The 19,944-nt window shown below is 37.1% G+C and overlaps 1 protein-coding gene across 1 annotated transcript in view; it reads right to left on the bottom strand.

The window, feature by feature from the left end:
* Window positions 1-19,944, bottom strand: part of ACADL (acyl-CoA dehydrogenase long chain) — a 41,611-nt gene that overhangs the window by 8,104 nt on the left and 13,563 nt on the right. The window contains 5 exon segments of the mRNA XM_074191463.1: window positions 40-167; window positions 12,548-12,661; window positions 13,782-13,883; window positions 15,465-15,629; window positions 19,876-19,942. Coding sequence (XP_074047564.1) covers window positions 40-167; window positions 12,548-12,661; window positions 13,782-13,883; window positions 15,465-15,629; window positions 19,876-19,942 — 576 coding nt within the window.

The following is a 19,944-nucleotide window of genomic DNA, read 5'->3' as shown; positions in this document are numbered from 1 at the left end:
TGCAAAAAACACACCCTTCAGTTATTGGAACATACATACCAGTATTTTGCCATGGAAGCAGTAGCGGAGTCCAGATGTTTTGTCTTATGCAGCTGGAGACAGCTGTCCACAAAAGCCCTGGTCACACAAATGTGTGTTTTCAATTCAGCGAGTTTGTGCTGCACCGTCTTGTATCCAAAGGAGAAGGAGGAAAAGGAAATTTTTTAAAAAAGGGAACATATGAGAACCTTTAAATGCATGGTTTGTCAAGAATTATAAACAATGTACAGCCCTTCCTGGCCCTAAATGGTTATGGTGCATTTTGTTCAAAAGTCAAACTCTTACACTTCCTATTGGGAAACCCGAAATTTCAGCGCTCTGGAAAATTGTAAACACGGGGGTGCGGGGGTGGGAAGATGGAAAAATTAACATTCTCCTTGGATTTTAGAACCTTAGGTCATACTTCCTAAGAACAACAGCTATTTCTTTCAAGTTGGAGTGCCATCTTGTGGCTCAATAATTCCTGACAGCTATTAAAATAGATCTGTGAGCTGGCTGTTCCTCTGAAGCTTCTTCGGAAACAAGATTGTTTCTTTCTTCTGCAATGGCCCCAAGCAATGGTGCTCACAACTTCCCTTTCCATTTCATGGCATCCTTAACTGGATTAACTAGTTCTCTAACCCAGTCTCCACATGGAGACTTATCTAAACTTTCATATTCCATATAGCTTAGGCCCCAGATCACTATAACATAGTCAACTTCATCCCAGTTCTGAGTATTTTATTTTATTAAAAATTGTTTTTAAAAAATTGACAACTGGGGGGGGCGGCTAGGTGGCGCTGTGAATAGAGCACCTGCCCTGGAGTCAGGAGTGCCCGGGTTCAAATCTGACCTCAGACACTTAATAATTACCTAGCTGTGCGGCCTTGGGCAAGCCACTTAACCCCACTGCCTTGCAAAAACCTAAAAAACAAACCTAAACCTGACAATTAAAGATCAAAATCAAAAACAAATAAAAAACCAAGCTTAGAAAACTGGCAAGGATAGCATCATAAGCAGCCTAGAATAAAGTAGTACTTGATCAATTAGCCTAAGAAAATTCAGTATCCTCCAACAGGACACTAGCCAAGGTGCTGTTACTTTTGATTAGGTTTTTCTTTCTTCTTTTTTGGGGGGGGGGTTTGCAAGGCAAATGGGGTTAAGTGGCTTGCCCAAGGCCGCACGGCTAGCTATTTATTAAGTGTCTGAGACAGAATTTGAACCCGGGCACTCCTGACTCCAGGGCTGGTGCTTTATCCACTGCACCACCTAGCCGCCCTCTTTCTTCCTTCTTTTAAAAAACAAAGATATAATTGTAGTCCCAGGTTCAAGTCCAGTTTTTGACTGGTTATATGAACCCAGGCAAGTCACTGTCTTGATGCTCTGAGCAGCTTCTAAGACTCTCATCTGACAGGTGCCAACCCTCACTGGTAGAGGGAGCTTCCTTAGCTAGAGCTGCACACATCAGTGAATTTCCAAGTGTGATTCAGATTCTCATTCCTGTTGTTCCATCTATAATGTATATAAAGTAAACCACCCTCATCCTCCCCATTCCACACTCCCAACAGCAATAACAACTCAGGTTATTCATTTAGAAGTGGCATAATTAGGCAGGAGCAAGCTGCAATGACCAAAGGAGCTGTCCTGGCTCCTCGGGGAAGATGTCTGACTAGAGGCTACTGCTGGAACAGCCCTTGAACCTGCCTTATTCCAGGAACACTGCTCAGGTATAAGTGACCCTGAAGGCATCTCTGGAAAGGGAGATCAGGGAAAGGAAGACTTGTAGGCTGGTCCATGGAGAGACGAGGTTGGATTGGAGAATGCTCTGAAGGGCATAACAAACTTAATGGTTTAGTTCTAAGTCTGAAGCCTTGGCTGCCACCTGTCTCCCGACACTGGCTTTGCCAGTTTGGGAGTTTTTCCTGGAATCAGTGAGGTCTTCTAACTGGTACGAGGCTGGAAGTCTCCCTTTGATACTGAGTTTCTCTCCTCTTCCCACTTTTCCATTCTCCCTGCTTTTTTCTTTCCTTTAAAAAATCTCAAACTTCTCTGCCTTCTTGCAGCATGTAGGACTCCTTCACCCCAGAGGGGTGAGCAAAATTAAGCAGTCAGTCACTAAATGAAAAAGATGAGCAAACACTGTTCTCCACTGAGATCAAAAGCTATGTAGATAAACATTTATTAAGCTGTTTCTCTTCTATATCAAGCACTGTCCCAATAAATGCTTATTTATCAACTATTAGTAACACATCAATGCCACATAACTTAAACCATATTGGCAAACTTGGGACAATTTTCAAAATATGGAAGAATCTGGCTCACTGAGTGTAATTCTCCTAGGGGAGAAACTACTCTGAATGAGTAAATCAGCCACCCTTGGAAACTCTAGGGCCCATTTCGAATTTTTACTTTCCATTCTTGGGAGGCTCTTGATTACTTATTCAATAGCTTCTTCCTTGCTGTTTTTGCCTCCCTTCTACTTTCCCCCTTACCTAGTCCATAATCTGTAAGAGTTGCCAAAGTGAAATTCCTATATTACAGGTCTGACCATAACACACCCATCTCAACAGCCTCTACTGGCTCCCTATTGTTTCTGGGATCAATCAAAAATTTCTTTGGTTCGTATTTAAATTCTCTGCTTCACAATCTAACTTCAGCTAAATATAACAGAATTTATATATAGGACTTTCCCTCTCTGATTGGATCTGTGAGGTCCTAGAGGGTAGGGACAGAGTACTTATCCCAAAGTTTTATACATAATAGAGCTAACTCCTTTCTGAAGACTGACTTCTAGTCCAAACAGTCCACTCCTGGCAAAACTACTGGACCTTCCTCACATAAGATTCCAACTCTCATCCCAATGGGTTTTTATCAGCAGGATCCTTGTGGCCTCTGCTTAAACAAACACCTCATCCTCCATTCCCCTATTCACAAGCAATTTAATTACCAATGAAAGTTAACAGTAGCATCAAGGCATTTCATTTATATTTCTAACTTTTTGTTAATGAATTCTAAGCTCCCCATGGTATTAAATATTAATTCATGCTAAATATAAATATGAATATCCAAATAATACACTGAAAACATTTTGTTCCTTATGATAAATATATTAGAATTTGAGTTGGAAGGGAACTTAGAGGCTATCTTGTCCAACTGGGTTTGTTAATTATAAAACTAGTTAATGAAGATAATAGCTAAGCTACTTTCTTACATATTAAGATTAGAATGTTTTTCTACTCCCACTGTTTTCATAACTGTGGAAATCTGGGAATGAGTCATGTTTTAGGCATGAATAGGTTCTTTCCAAACCCCAATCTCTTCCCTTTTTATCTCAGAATCAGAAAAACAGGAATACCTATTAGGCCCAGGAGAGCAAGAAACATGGATTTTTCACCACTTTGGAATAGATTGAGACTTGAATGAGACAAAAAAAATTGAATTTAAATTCCAACCAAATACAATAGCGAGAAAAATGCAAGCAAAGGAATTGGCATTCCAGCTATACCTTTGTATTTCTGTGTTTCTCTGAGTTGTATTTGCTAGTTAATAGAAAATTGGCAATATTGTGGTTCTCATCAATTTTAATTGTGAATAAAGTCTGCATTACTAGATCCGAAAATCCTGTAACACAAGTGCTAGTTGAAAATTTTAGACCTCCTTTCAAAAATAAGATTCACAGCACATTTCCAAAAGACCACACAGTCACAAAATATCCAAAGGTTGTTTAAAAAGTTTTAGATTGTTGTATAACTTGGTTGAATTAGAAAAGTTTTCTTAGGAAATTTCTTATTTCAAATTGGTAATTTTAACTCGCATTGCTTTTGAACAAGAGATAAAGAAGGATCTTTTCCATTCCCAAGAATTTTTTAATCTGCTACTTAAGGGGGGTAGTTATGATGCAATGAGTGAGAGTGAGAGACTTGGAGTCAAGACAACCTGAGTTTAAATTTGGCCTGAGATACTTACTGGCTGTGTAACAGTGGACAAGCCATTTAATCTTTCTGTCTCAGTTTCCTTATCTGTTAAGTGGGCACTTACTTCCCAGGGTTATTTGAGGATCAAGTGAGATAGCCATCCTTTCTGAACCTCAAAGAGCTATATAAATGCTAGCAATGATGATGATAATAAAAATAATATAATATAAAATATCTTAGGAAATAGATATTTACTGCAAAAGCTTAATGGCTAATCTCTAAAGCTTTTGACACTATTAATTTAACTCACTTCTTGATTATTTTCTTCTTTTTTGGATGACACTATTTTGGTTGATCTTCCCCATCTCAGTATTCCTCTTGTCTCCTTTTTTGATTACACCACCTCATTTCTATTAACAGAAGGGGAGGTTTAATCTTTTTGGAGAATAATTTGGAATGATACCCAAAGGGCAATAAAAATGTGCCTACCTTTGATCTAGCAATATCACTAAAGGGTCTGTATCCCAATGAAATCTTGAATAAAGGTAAAAATCACACATGTACAAAAATATCCATAGCAGCTCTGTTTGTAGTGGGAAAGAATTGGAAACTGAGGGGATGTCATCCATTGGGGAATGGCTGAACAAACTGTGGGATATGTATGGAGTGGAGAACTATTGTTTTATACGAAAACTTGAGGGATAGGACTTCAGAATAGCCTGGAAAGACTTGTAGGAACTGATGCTGAGTGAGATGAGCAGAACTAGAAGAACATTGTACATCATAACAATAGCATGGGGTGATGATCAACCTTGATGGTCTTGCTCATTCCACCAGTCCTATAATTAGGGATAATTTTCGGGGATTTGTGATGGAGAATACCATATGTATTCAGAGAAAGAACTGCGGCGTTTAAACAAAGAACAAAGCTTATTATCTTCAATTTTTAAAAGTTGTCATATGTATCACAAAATTTTGCTGTCTCTGATGTTTTCTTTCTTCCTTTTGGATCTGTTTCTTCTCTCACATCACATTCAATTTTGATCTATGCATATCATAGATGCAAATGTAAAGACTATATCAGACTGCCTTCTCTTGGGGGAGGGAGGAGGGAAGGGAGGGAGGGAGGAAGAAAAATTGTAAAACTCAAAAAAAAAGATTGGTAGAACCTACCATTGCATGTAATTGGAAAATAAATAAAATATTTATATAATAAAAATAATAGGGGACGTTCCCCCCAAGACTGTTTTTGGTCCTCTTCTCCCTCTATACTATTTCATTTGACATTGTTATCAGCTCCCTTGGTTTCAACAATCATCTTTATGAAGATGACTCTTGGCTGTACTTGTAAATCCTACTGTAAATCTGTTATCCTCCAGTCTCAAATAAGTAACTCCCTATCAGTCATCCCAAACTGGATATCCTGCAGAATTTATTATTTCCCCCTCTCCACCCCAACCTTACTGTCATCTTAATTTTTCTATTACTGTTGAGATTAACTCTATCCTCCCAGTCACCTGAACTTATAACCAAGGTGTCATCCTCAACTCCTTATACTCTTATCCCCTATAGACAATCAGTGGGCAAGTCCTGTCATTTCTAACCTTTCTACTTTCCTTTGATACTGCAACTTCCCTGACACAGACCCTCACCACCTCAGAACTGGACTAATACCCAAAGGTTAGTTGCTGTGCCTAGAGTCTCTTTCTGCTCTAATCCATTCACCACTCAGCTGTCAAACTGATCTCCCTGACATGTAGATCTGGCCATATCACTGCAGTCGTTCCCCATTACCTCTAGGAGTAAATGTAAAATTCTCTGTTTAGCTTTCTTTTCTAAAAAAAAATTACTTATTTAAGGTAATGGGTTAAGTGACTTGCTCAAGGTCACACAGCTGGGTAATTAAGTATCTGAGGCTAGATTTGAACTCAGGTCTTCCTGATTCCAGGGCTGGTGCTCTATCCACTGTGCCACCTAGCAGCCCCTTTTCTTTTTAGCTTTCAAAGTCCTTTGTAATCTGACCTCTTCCTGCCTTGCCAGTCTTCTTAGAACTTTAATCCATTGACACTGGTCTTGTTGTTTGTTCAGACACTCCATCTCTTGACATGAATTATTTTCATTGACTGTCCCCCATGTTGGGAATGTTCTCCCTCTGCATTGTCCCTCCTAGCTTGCCTGATTTCCTTCAAGTCTCAGTTAAAGTCCCATCTTCTACAAAGAAGCCTTTCCCTGTCCTCCTTAGGCTTAGTGCCTTCCTTTGGAGATTGCCTCTGTGTGTGTGTGTGTGTGTGTGTGTGTGTGTGTGTGTGTGTGTGTGTGTGTATGTGATATAGACAGCTAGGTGATGCAGTGGATATAGTGCTTCATCTTCATGAGTTTAAATTCAGCCTCAGACACTTAATAATTACCTAGCTGTGTGACACTGGGCAAGTCATTTAATCATGTTTGCCTCAGTTCCTCACCTACAAAATGAGCTGGAGAAGGAAATGGGAAACCCCTCCAGTATCTCTGCTGAGAAAACCACAAAAGGGGCCACAAAGACTTGGATATGATTGAAATGACCCAATGAAAACAAATCCTCTGCTTGTGCATAGTTGTTTGGATGTTGCTTCCCTTGTTAGACTGTGAACTCCTTGACATCAGAGACTGTTTATCGCTTTTTTTTTACTCTAAAATGCACTTTTTTAAAGGTTTTTTTGCAAGGCAGTGGGGTTAAGTGGCTTGCCCAAGACCACACAGCTAGGTAATTATTAAGTGTCTGAGACTGGATTTGAACCAAGGTACTCCTGACTCCAGGGTTGGTGCTTTATTCACTGCTCCATCATGTCTCATATAGACATTTAATAAATGTTGGTTAACTGTCATATTTCTGTTTTTATATGCTTTATATTATAGAAAAAAGTAAGAAGCAACTTCAAACTTTTCTGTGTGAAAACTGCTGAAATAATTTTTTTAAATTTTCACAGTTATGTGCAAAATAACATTTCCTAAGACTATATAAGCAATGGAGTAATATTTTCCGATTAATCTTTAAAAACTGAAGTACCAAATTTCTCTTCTAAGGTCAAAGGCTTATAGAAGCATATAATTCAGAATTAGAAAGACCCTTAGGGATTTTATAGTCCAGAAGTTCTTAACTTGAAAGTCCTAGAATTGCCAAGAGGCTCAAGGATAGATGTCAAGGAATCTGTGAAATTGGTTGGAAAAATACATATTATTTTCACTAACCTTTAACTGAAATTTATCATTTCTTCAACTATAAAAGGTTTTAAAAATATTATTCTGAGGTTTCACCAGACTGCTAAAGAGATTCATATAATGAAAAAGGTTAAGAACCCCTAAGCCTAAAAGTCTCCTTTTATTTAGAAGGAAAGAGAGGCCCAGATAGGGAATTGACTTGCCCCAGGACCAAAGGGGTGGAGAGCAAGGAGTCTACTCCAGAGTCCAAAGTTGTTCTGGTCAACCAGCACTTTAAAAGAATATAAGCACAATACCCTTTAAATTCAATCTAAATCAATTAATATTTTCTTCATCACTATCTTAAATTTAGTCAAATGAACAAAACTGTAAATCAAGCCCTGATTTTTTTTTGCGCTCTGATAGCTGAGGTGTAAATATTTGAACTAAAAATTGAAGCTCTCAGGAGCCAGTTCAAGCTTGCTCCAGCTCCTCCCTCCTTGAGTCCACCATCCAGGGGTTCTTTCCCCCTTTTGTCCATTGGACAATCAAATAGTCACCATACTGTTAGAAAGTGGGACCTACTACATGCCTTCTACATGCTTTGTTTGCTAACCAGCAGGATTGCACATTTTTTGAGGGTTTAATGCTTTCTAGTGTGGAACAGTAAGAGAGAAAAGAAGCAGGCAACTTCTCAGGAGTTCAGACCCAGAGAATTCTATATTTGTCCTAAGTGGAACTGAAGGAGGCAAAGGAACACAGGAAAGAGCAATTTTCATAGCTAGGAGTTGCTAGGAGTATATATTGTGTAGGAATAAAGATTGAGAACCAAAATAGACCTCAGAGGTCAACAATGCATACTCCATGTTTTAGGGCTGAGGATCATGAGGCCCAGACTAATCAACTTTTTCTAAGACCACCCAGGTAGTAAATAGTAGATAAAGGATCTGAACCCAGATCTAGCACTTCTGGCCTTCATACCTTTTCAGGTAAGGAAGTTTCACATCAATGGAAATCTTTAAGTAGAAAATATATGATGATCATTTGCTGTAAATTATTGTTTAGATAATGATTGGATTGCTGAGGTATCCTCCAATTCTCTGATTCTGAGCAGTATTCTACTAATAACAAGATCTGTCAGATCACCAATGACTTAACAGTTACTAATAAAATGAATTTTTACTCCATCCTCATCCTTCTGGACTATTCTGTCCCATTTGACACTTTCCTCCTTGATACTTTCTTCCTTTCACTTCTGTGTTACTACTCTATGATTTTAATGCCTTTCTCAGGCTCTGTTCCTGGCTGCTTATTCTTCATTGCCATTTCTTTTTTCTCAACTTACCTCAAAGTGTATTTCCAAAGATTCTGACCTTGGCAATCTCTTTGGGTTCTATGCACTCTTAGAAGTCTTATCTCTTCCCATGACTTCAATTATCACCTCCATATAGAAGAATCCCAAATACAGAGCCACAACCTCTCCCATGATTCCAATACTGAATTTTCATGTTTCTATTGGACATCTCTACTTAGCTGTCAAAAATTCATAACTCAGCATTCAATTATTATCTTTCTTCACAAACCTATACCTTCTTCTAATTTCCCTGTTTCTGAATATAGAATCACCCCAGGATAAAAATTCACAAACTATCTTAGATTCCTTCTCCCTTTAAGTCCTCTTTCAATCATTTGCCAAATCCTTGACTTCCATAATAATCTCCCTCCCTCTCACTTCTTCCTGCTTTAATCCATCCCTTACACAGTTGCCAAAATTATCTTTATAGGTCTGACTTTTGGATTCTCCTTCTTAAACTTCAAACTCAGTCTCTTATGTGAGACCCTACATAACAAACAGGCTTTAATTTACCTTTCACATTTTATTTATATGACTAATCTTCCTACTCCCTCCTTCCTGGACAAGTTAAACCATTAGTTGTTCCCTAATGTTATCTTGACCATTTGTGGCTCCTGCTGTATTAAAAAAAATAGCACAAAACAAAAAAGGCATATTTCCCATAACTTAGTGTCCAGGTTTGATAAAGATACTTGACTGTTATTTCTAGCTGGGGCAGGAAAAAAACACAGGTTAGTCCACAGGTAAGTCTCCCTGAACCTCAGGATGCTAGAACCACAGCTATAAATTTGGGAGGAACCAAACTTGGGAGGGGTTCAAATTCTTCATTTTATAAAGGAGGAAATTGGGGTCTAGGGAAATTAAGTTCATACAGCTAGTGAGTATCAGAAAAAAATTTGAACTCAGATCCTGGCTTTAAAATTAGGGTTCATTTCATTACAACATACTTTGTTATAATGGGCTTTGATTACCAGTAATTTTTGTGAGTATATAAAGCAGGAAATGAAGAGCAGTTTGGGTAATTATCTGTTATTTGCAGTTGCCCCTGGAAGCTGGGAAGGGCAGCTTGTCTTTTTCAAGAAAAGAATGGAGACTTAATTATGTGTTATTAGCCTTAATAATTTGCCATTAGTCTCAGAAAGGGGCAGGAACAGGGAGGGATATGTTATTTATCTGCAGAATGCAGAATAGGCTCCTGGGAGGGAAAGAACTGTAACATGACTACTCAGTTTTTCTGAAATTTAAAGACAAGACAACAGCCCTTTTATCTATGCCTCCTTATTCTTTGCATATCTTAAATCCTTCAAATTCAAGGCCTACTGCTACATTCTCCAGAGAGAAACTCCTAGAATCACTCTTTTAATATGACTCCTTCTACTATATATACTCATCTTAAAATAATATTGACCTAGGACAGGCACTACCCTAATCCAAAAGCCTATCTTTATCAATCTGTCAAACATTTATTAATATTTAGCTATTTCTTCTTCCTCACTGTCATTTAATCATTTGCTATGTCCTCAACTCCTGCAATAGCCCTCCATTAATCTCCCTGCTCCTACATAAACTTCTACTTTAATCCATCCTTCTCATAGTTGCCAAAATAATCTTTATAGGTTTAATCTTTGAATTCTCTTCCTCAAAATACACACTCAGCCTTTCATTCCCTGTATTAAACCCTGAAAATACAAAGAAACATAAAAGACAGTCCCTATCTGTAGGAGCTTATTATCTAATAGGACAAATGGCATGTAGACAAGCCATATAAAGGGTAAACTGGAAATTGTCAATAGAAAGAAAGCATTAGAAGAAGGATTCTAGCTGCAACTTGAAGGAAGTCAAGGAAGTCAAAAACAGGAAACAGAGATGATGAGGAGGAGATCATTGCAGGGAAGGAAAACAGTCAGTGAAAATGCCCAAACTTGAAAGATGGGATAGGAGGGGTTGGGAAGGGCAATATACAAGGTACAGGAATAACAAAAAGTTTGAGAATACTCATAAAAGGATTCTGTATTTGATTCCAGGGGTAATAGGGATTCAATGGACTTTATTAAGTGGGGATAAAGGAAGGGCAACATTATCAGACCAGCTCTTTAGGAAGATCACTTTGAAAGACTTTTGGCAGAGAGACCCACCCAGCAGGCTTTTGCAATTATCTGGGCACACGATGGGCAGCTGTGTGGCACAGAGGCTAGAAAAATTATCTCAGTTCAAATTCAGCCTCATCATTGAGAAAGAATAGAAGAGGGTGCAGGGCAGAACCCTGAGAGATGCTTTTAGAAACCATTATTTTTATAATGATACTCTGTAGTTATATGTTCATGAAATAAAAATCACAACCTGCTTAGGAACAAAACAACAGGTGGCTTAAAGAACATAGATATTCATAGGTTCAGCACTGGTATGCAATAGGCTGTAGCCTATTGAGAATGCTCACCTAGACACAATAAGGAGTGAGCACACAAAATATATCCTCAAGGATCATATTATACATATATATGTAAATACATACTTACATGTATATACATATATCACACATATGTGTGTGCTCTCCTACCTCATTTTCAAGGCCTTTTCCTAGTGTTTAACACTTTAGAATAGATCCTCCTTCAGTCCCTCTCTTTTCCTTAGTTTCGCAGTACTGTGTTAGAGAGTACAAATGAGAACACAGAATCCAACCAAAAATCTTTGAAGCAATCTAGAAGCCAAAGAAGTAAACATTTTCCTTACTATTAAACATTAAGCAAAGCATTTGAGTATGAAATGTCATGTCCATCTCATTAAAATATTAGATTACCCATTACCACAGGGCATAAGTTGCTTAACTCACTTTTTAATTTTTAAAACTAGTTCAACATTTCAATCGGTACTTTTTATATAGATTGATTTCTGAATCTACTCCCTTCCCAACTGGTCATCCCTTGTAGAATAAAAAAAAAAGAGGAAAAAAAAGCAATTTAGCAAAACTGACTGCTACTGACAGTATATGCAATTTTTTTTACACACTCACATTTCCCAACCTCTGAAAAGAAGACTAATTCACTTAAAAAAATAATAGCAGAGTAACCTGTGGAAAAAATGGCTTAATCAGTGCTATTGATCTGGAAGACAGCCTAAATGAAAAAAACATGGGGAAGTTAATGGAAGATTTTTAAGAGCATTAATGACTAATAAAGTTCTTTTAATCATCCTGACACTTACTGAATGCTTACTATGTTCATCCTAGCTCAAGATCCACAAAGATAAAGAAAACACACTCTCCAACTTTGATGGCAGGACATAGATGCCCCAGTAAGCCCTGATTTCTTGGTGGCTTCCTGGATTCAGCAATACTCTACTCATGGCTGGAAAACAAATTAACACTGTAGGGTGGTAAGAAGGATCCACATGATATCATATGGAAAAAGAGCAGAAGAAGAAGAAGGAATTTATTAAGCACACTGTTGTAATTCTTCTTTAGGTAGAAATTGGATTAGCTGGTTCCACCTCTTAGATTTTTGAATCCTCATCATTCTCTTCAAATTATTGATGAGAAATTATGATCAGTAAGTGCCACATATATATTATATATAGCAAAAGTATCTTTTGTCTGCACCGAAAACACTTATAAATAATTAAATGTATTTACGAGATAAAGGGCATTCATATTTATTTCTTTATAAACATAATAAATAAATTTAGGAGAAATAAAGGTTAATTTATCTGATACTTCTAATTCCTTCAAAAACTACATCATTCACATGATTTCGATAGACCATTGGCAATCAATGCATAAATGGTGATAATTACTGGGCTTCATGCCTGAAGAAGGTAATGGCCATCTGAAAGACAATGCAAAGTTAAATCCAAGAAAATGAGGTTGGTTAGAAATAGAGATATAGAAACCATACTTCTCTGATATTAGGTATGTCTTGTTTTCTGACAAGAGCTTCTATTTTTAAGGTCTTGTCCTCCAAGCTTACTTGAAATACTGACTAGAACTAAACTATTGTACATCAGAAAGAAGTTTGTTGGCCTGATGAAATATCCAACAATAATAAGAAACACAGAGTATGACGTTCAAAATTACTTGACCAAAGCTTACCTGTATATGTGCAATTGTTTTCCCAAAAGCTTTTCTCTGTTTGACATAATTCCTAGTTTCTTCAAACATAAATTCACATGCAGAAATGGCCAATTCAGAAATCAGTAACCTTTCCTGTAAACAAAAGAGAGGGACCCGGAACATAGTTATGATTCCTTGTAAAAATCCTTTCAATGTGTAGCTTCTGTTTCAAGTATGTTTCTTGTAAAATATATACCACTGGATTCTGATTTCTAACCCATTCTGATTGCCTCTCCCATTTTATGAGTCCATCCTATTCACATTTACAGTTATGACTGTATATGTATTTCTCTCCATCCTATTCTACTTATCTTTCTCTGCCTCTCCCTTTAATATATCCTCTCCTTTTCTGTTACTTTCAATTTTATTAATCTCTCCTCCTTTGATTTTTCAGAATTTCCATTTTGTTGCTTAAATTTTTTAAAATGTGATTTTTTCTAGTTTTTTTAGTTGCATATGTAATTCATTGATCTGTTCTTTTGCTCTTTTATTGATGTATGCATTTAGAAATACAAATTTTCCTTTAAGAATTAATTTGGCTGCATCTCACAAATTTTGAAATATTGTCTTTTACCCTACTTTTTCCACTGCAGGTTATGTTGTATTGTGTTATATTATAATCTGGAATTTATTTTCTGCTTATTATTCAGCTAGGGCCCTGTGCATGGTCATGGCTTCTCTTCTCTGCTCTGGTCTCTGGGTAATGTCAGATGGCACCTGTTCCTGATCCTGGTGCTAATTCAGAGGTGTCTAGATCCTCTTTCTGTCCTAGTGCTTCTTGCCCTGATGTTTTATCTTGGTTGTCTTTTCATCACTGGGTGCTGGAATGTGCTTATTCTGCCATATTCACTGAACTGGAAACTTTACTTTTTCTGAGCTTTTGCAATCAGAATTCATTTGGGTGCTGTTCCCGGATAGTTAGGGAGTAGACCTGTTTGGAGAGTTAGGCAAAAATACTGACACTCACATTGCCATCTTGACTCTCCCTCCATCTTCTCATACATTTGACATTTCAATCTTAGTTGCCCAAATATTCCTTAAAATATCTTTATAACTTAGAACGTGAATGTCCAGGTGTCAAAAGCAATGAAAACATATCTTTAGCTTCTGCTAAATTTCCAATTAACCCTGCTTTATTTCACATTAGTATTACACAGGTTAGGAATGTATAAATTCTGTATATGATACAGGAATGAATGCAAATTGACCTTACTTGTGGGAGTTCTGCCATGAGGTAATAGAAGCCTTTGTTTTCTTCTCCAAGTAGGGCACTTGCTGGCAAACGGACATCTTCAAAAAATAGCTCTGCTGTATCCTGTTTAAAAAGGACATAAGCCAAAACAAGCCATTCCCCAATTGACAAATGGTCAAAGGATATGCAAAGGCAATTTACAGTTGAGGAAATTAAAACAATCCATAGCCATATGAAAAATTACTCCAAATCATTACTTATTAGAGAAATGAAAATTAAAGCATCTTTGAGATACCACCTCACACCTCTCAGACTGGCCAATATGACCAGAATGGACAATGATCAATGTTGGAAGGGATGTGGGAAATCTGGGGCACTAATACATTGTTGGTGGAGCTGTGGACTCATCCAACCTTTCTGGAGAGCAATTTGGGATTATGCCCAAAAGGCAACAAAAATGTGCATACTCTTTGACCCAGCAATACCACGACTGGGTCTATACCCTGAAAAGATTATGAAAAAGGGTAAAAACATCACTCATACAAAAATATTTATATCAGTCCTGTTTGTGGTGGCAAAAAATGGGAAATTAAGTGACTGTCCTTCAATTGGGGAATGGCTTAACAAACTGTGGTATATGTATGTGATGGAACACTATTGTTCTATCAGAAACCAGGAGAGATGGGAATTCAGGGAAGCCTGGAGAGATTTGCATGAACTGATGCTGAGCAAGATAAGCAGAACCAGAAAAACCTTGTACACCCTAACAGCAACATGGGGGTGATGATCAACCTTGATGGATTTGCTTATCCCTTCAGTGCAACAACCAGGGACAATTTTGGGCTTTCTGCAATGGAGAATATCATCTGTATCCAGAGAAAGAAGTATGGACTTTGAATAAAGACCAAAAATTATTACTGTCAAATTAGAAAAAAGAGTTATATTATTATGTAATTTTACTATCTCATACTTTATGTTTCTTCATTAAGGATATGATTTCTCTGTCATCACATTCAACTGAGATCATTGTATAACATGGAACCAATGTAAAGACTAACAGAATGTCTTCTGTGGGAGGTGGGGGTAGGGAAGCAAGAATGGGGGGGAAAATTGTAAAACTCAAAATAAATAAAATCCTTCTTAAAAAAGGACATAAACCAAGAAAAAAACAATTATATTATATGACCATAGTCTTTTTAAATGGATGGAGATAGTAGCTTTCCATATGCTTTCATGTGAAAAGAAATTTCCAAGAAGTCTTGGAAAAAAACTAAAATTTTTACTTGTTTACTAATTCCTTGATATGTGAGAGGGAAAAAAATCATTTGGCTAGGAATGACAGAAGTAGAGATTATAAGTGATACATGAGATGTATTGCAAGCTAATTATAAATAACAATAGCATTTAAATTGTTCCTACAATGTACTAGGTCTATGCTAAGTTTACAAAACTTTTCTCATTTGATCTTCACAACAAACCTGGGAGGAAGGTGCTATTATTAATCTCATTTAATAGATAAGGAAACTGAGGCAAAGAGTGCTTGTGACTTGTCTAAGGCCACACAGCTAGTATGCATCTGAAATTGGACTTGAACTCAGGCCTTTCTGATTCTAAGTCCAACACTTTGCTTACTGCCCTACCTAGAATGTTTAATACTAAACAAACATTGTTATTAACCAACTATTGCTTGCCACTATGGCTTACCTGAGCTTTCAGTCCCATTTTATGAAGCTTTCGTCCCTTGATGAATCCTTTCATACCATTTTCCACTAGGAAAAGGCTAATCCCATGGGCAGGAGATCGAGCTTCACGATTCGTAACAGCAACAACGATCACTACATCACACAACCACCCATTAGTAATGAAGACCTGTATAAAAACACATAACATCAAAATATTTCATAGTGTTCCTGAGAGACAATACAGTGTAATGTTAAGCCAATAAGATCTGAGTTCAAGTTTCAACTCTGACATAGAGTAGCTGTGTGATCCTGGAAAAGTCAAAGAAGCCTCCCAATCAGTAAGGCAATTCTCTAAATTGCAACTCAGGGATCAATTTGCATTGGTAGGTGTATATCAATGAAATCACAGGTCCAGTCTTTACTTATTTATTTATTTATTTTTATTTTTTTCAAGGCAGTGAGGTTCAGTGACTTGCTCAAGGTCCCACAGCTAGGTAATTATTAAATGTCTGAGGCTGAATTTGAACTCAGATCTTCCTGACTTCAGGGCCAGTGCTCTATCCACTATGCCACCCAGCTGCCCCCAGGTTCAGTCTTTATTCCTGTCCTATGGTATTCCAAGTCTGTGTGCTGACAAGAAACTATTTCATTCAGAATAAGACAAAGGCATTATTAGATGTCTGCTCCCACTTCTGTAGAGGTCAGCTAAACTATAGACTTCATTTTACAGAATGGAATGGAAAAAGAAAAGATCCAAGTGCTGTTGAGAGCAGTGTTTCTCAATTTTTTGCTTTGTTAAGACTAAAAAATGACAGGCGGCACCCTCAGCTTTCAAACCAAAGACAATTATCCTTTGAACAGTTAGAAACCAGCATAGAATGAAATATCACAGAAAGGAGCCTGAGGCAAAGTCACACCATAGGACTTACCTCATTATATAGCAATTTGCCAAAGGTCAATTCTGGGTAATTCATTCATTCATTCATTCATTCATTTATTTTCCATACTATAATCTTTTTATTGCCTCTAACATCAAACACAAACTCTTCTGTAGTCATTTGCCCTTTCACACTCTCGCTCCTTCCTATCTTTCTTTTAATTTTTTTTGATCTTTTATTTTTTATTTAATATTTACTCTCATTTTGTACAAATAATGTTTTTTATACATTAATAAAATATTCTTGTTTAAGAGCGATAAAGTAAAGGGGAGAGACAAAAAATTAAAATGAAAAAAATAACAGTAATAATTATAGGTATGGCCAGGTGGCACAATGGACTGAGCACCAGCCCTGGAGCCATGAGCACCCAAGCCCACATCCGCCCTGTACACCCAACAATCACCCAGCCATGTGACATGCAAGCCACCCAAACCCCACTGTCCTGCAAAAAACCAAAAAAAGAAAAAAAGACCCAAAATAAAATATAATTGTAATAATAGTAGGGGTGGCTGGGTGGTGGACAGAGCATTGACCCTTGAGCCAGGAGCACTTGGGGCCAAATCTGGCCTCAGACACCCAACGATCACATTGCTATGCGGCCCCAGGCAGGCCACCCAGCCCTATTTGTCCCGCGCCCCCCCCAAATAATAATAATAATAAAAAATGTGCTTGAGATTTTGTTCCAACACCAACAACTCTGTTGCGGGTGGATCATATTCTTTATGATAAGTCCAACTCAGTAGAGGTCCAACCTTAGCTTATGAGTTTTATGAGAGAGTGCCTAAGACATGATCCGTTCTTGTCTCCATCTTGGCTCCACCCCAATTCTGGGTAATTTAACAAATTCTTACAGCTAACCTTCTATGTCCTAAGAGGGAATATGGTGGTGGGGGGGGCAGGAGAGGCTGAACAGGCCTGTTCTCTCTTGGTTATGCCTAAGTAAATATGGAAAATATAAGAAATAAATATAAAGTAATTTGGAAGGGCAGCTAGGTGGCACAGTGGATAGAGCACCAGCCCTCAGGAGTCCCTGAGTTCAAATATGGCCTCAGACACTTAATAATTGCCTAGCTGTGTGGCCTTGGGCAAACCACTTAACCCTATTTGCCTTGCAAAAAATAAAAAATAAAAAATAAAGCAATTTGGATATGAGAAAGGAGAAGGAGCATTCCCAATTGGAGTTGATGATTCCTGGGAATCAGGAAACACTTTTTATAGAGGGTGATTCTTGAGATGGGCCTTAGGAGGAAGTCAGCATTACAGACAGGAGATGAACAATAATCAATGAAGGAAGATCAATTAGGCCAGTTTGGCTAAAGTGAGTGAGAGGGAGCAATATGAAATTAGTTTGGAGGGCTTGAAACCTTACATTTTTCTCTTCTCAAAGGTAGAAAAAAGGGCAAAAAAAGGCAGAGATGAATCAAATGATAATAACTTATACTTCTATAGGGTTTTACAATTTACAAAATAATGTCATGCTCATTACCTTGTTTTAAACTTAAAATAATCTGAGGAGACAGTTAAAAATAAAAGAATCAAAGAATGATAGATTTCAAGCTGGAGTATTTTAGAATTATTTACTTAAGTATTTTAATCCAGCACTCTCATTGGAAGAAACTGACTAAGAGACATTAAGTATCTTCCCCTAGCTTATACAAGGAATAGGCTTTATAAAACAAAAGTCAAACCTAAATGCTGTCTTCAAATCCAGCTATGGCTCCAGGATTCAATTTGACCATTAATCTTATTTTACAAGTAGTAGAATTTCAGAGTACCTAGCTTAATTAATGATGATAGCACTGGAAGAATTTGGATCCCCTGACTACAAACCTAAGGGTCTTTCCAATTTGCTATTTCTATTTAATTAGATTCAATATCACAAATATTTATTATGTGTCTACTATGTATAGGATAGGAATATTTCTTCATATACATTCTGTTTTTTAAATTGATTTTATTTTTCCACTTCTATGCAAAGGTAGTCTTCAACATTCATTCATTTGCAAGTTAATGAGTCACACATTTTCCTAACACCTTCCCTTCCCTTTCTCTGCCCCATAGCAGTGAACAGTCTGGTAAAAATTGTACAAGCACAATTAAGTTTAACATATTTCTATATTAGTCCTGTTGTGAAAGGAATTAGAACTAAGTGTAACAAAACCAACCATGAGTAAGAAAGAAAAATCATAAAACGAAGTTTGAAAAGTGAACAAAGTATGCTTTGCTCTGCATTTAAACTCCAGAGTTCCTTCTTTGGACATTGATGACATTTTCCATAACAAGTCTCTCAGAATTGTCCTTTGTGACTGAACTGCTGAAACTTCATCCATCATAGTTTATCATCATAGTTTATCACAATGTTATTACTAATGTCTTCACACATATTCTTGACTATTCCTCCATCTCAAATTTGAGCCTAATTTTCTAAGAAGAGCCCCAAAAAATCTGTTTTCCCCTTTAATGCCACACAAAAGACCTCTACTGTATTTTACAAAGGTCTATGGGACTAAATAGGACATAGTACCTTTAGAGAAGAGTCCTATATTTGACCTGGGCTGAGCAAGAGCTCAATAACTAAGGCATTTCATTTCTCTTTAAACTATGCCAAGTCTCCTTCTGTATCTAGATCAACATTTTAGAGACAGAGTCTAAAAGACACATTTAATTCAGTATTGAGAGACAAAGATGCAAAGATGAAGAGACAGAAGATACAATGTAAGGGATGAACAGGACAGTTTGGCTGAATCTCAGCATGAGAATAGGAAAATAATTAATTGTATGAGATAATATCAAAAGGTTACCACAGTGGCCCATCCTGTGTGCAATAAATGTTTATTGACTGAAGGAGTGGTTGGGGACATTATGAAAAGGGATTTAAATGATAGAGGGCATATTAGGAGATGAATTCTTGATAAGGATGCAGTAACAAAGCCTAGGACATGAAGTTAATATATATATATATATGTGTGTGTGTGTATATATATATATATATATATATATATGTAAATTAGGATTAAAAAACAAGTGCAAACAACTTTAACACAAGCAGGTAAATCTGACCTTTGAGTTATCACTCGCATTTTGGTGGAAGGGAATTACTGACTGGAATACAGCTCTAGAACGATACACTGCATTTATTCACAAGGCACAAAACTGAGAGGAGCAACTAGGAGGCATGGTAGATAGAGCCCCAGGGTCCTAGAGTCAGGAAGATCTGAATTCAAATCCAGACTAAGACACTTATTAGCAGTTGATCTTGGGTAAATCACTTAGCCTCCATCTGCCTTGGCTTCCTCCTCTGTAAAATAATGCATGATATATGCAATATAAAAATTTTCTAAAATTTATACTTGATATAAAATAGATTTTTAAAAATACAAATAAAATCAAGCAAGAGAGTCCCTCTCACGAGGAATTCATATGGAGCTAAAAAGAGGAAAAGAGTTAGAAATTGGACTGAAATTGATAAGGCTAGAAGTGTTAGGTTTTACACACCTTGCTACCATTGAGAATCCAGTCATTTCCATCTTTCTTTGCATTTGTTCTTACTCCCTGTAAGTCACT

This window comes from Macrotis lagotis, chromosome 6, assembly GCF_037893015.1.
Source record: "Macrotis lagotis isolate mMagLag1 chromosome 6, bilby.v1.9.chrom.fasta, whole genome shotgun sequence".
NCBI classification, from domain to species: domain Eukaryota; kingdom Metazoa; phylum Chordata; class Mammalia; order Peramelemorphia; family Peramelidae; genus Macrotis; species Macrotis lagotis.
The sequence above is the reverse complement of the archived record's forward strand: the minus strand, read 5'-3'. Positions and strand labels throughout refer to the sequence as shown.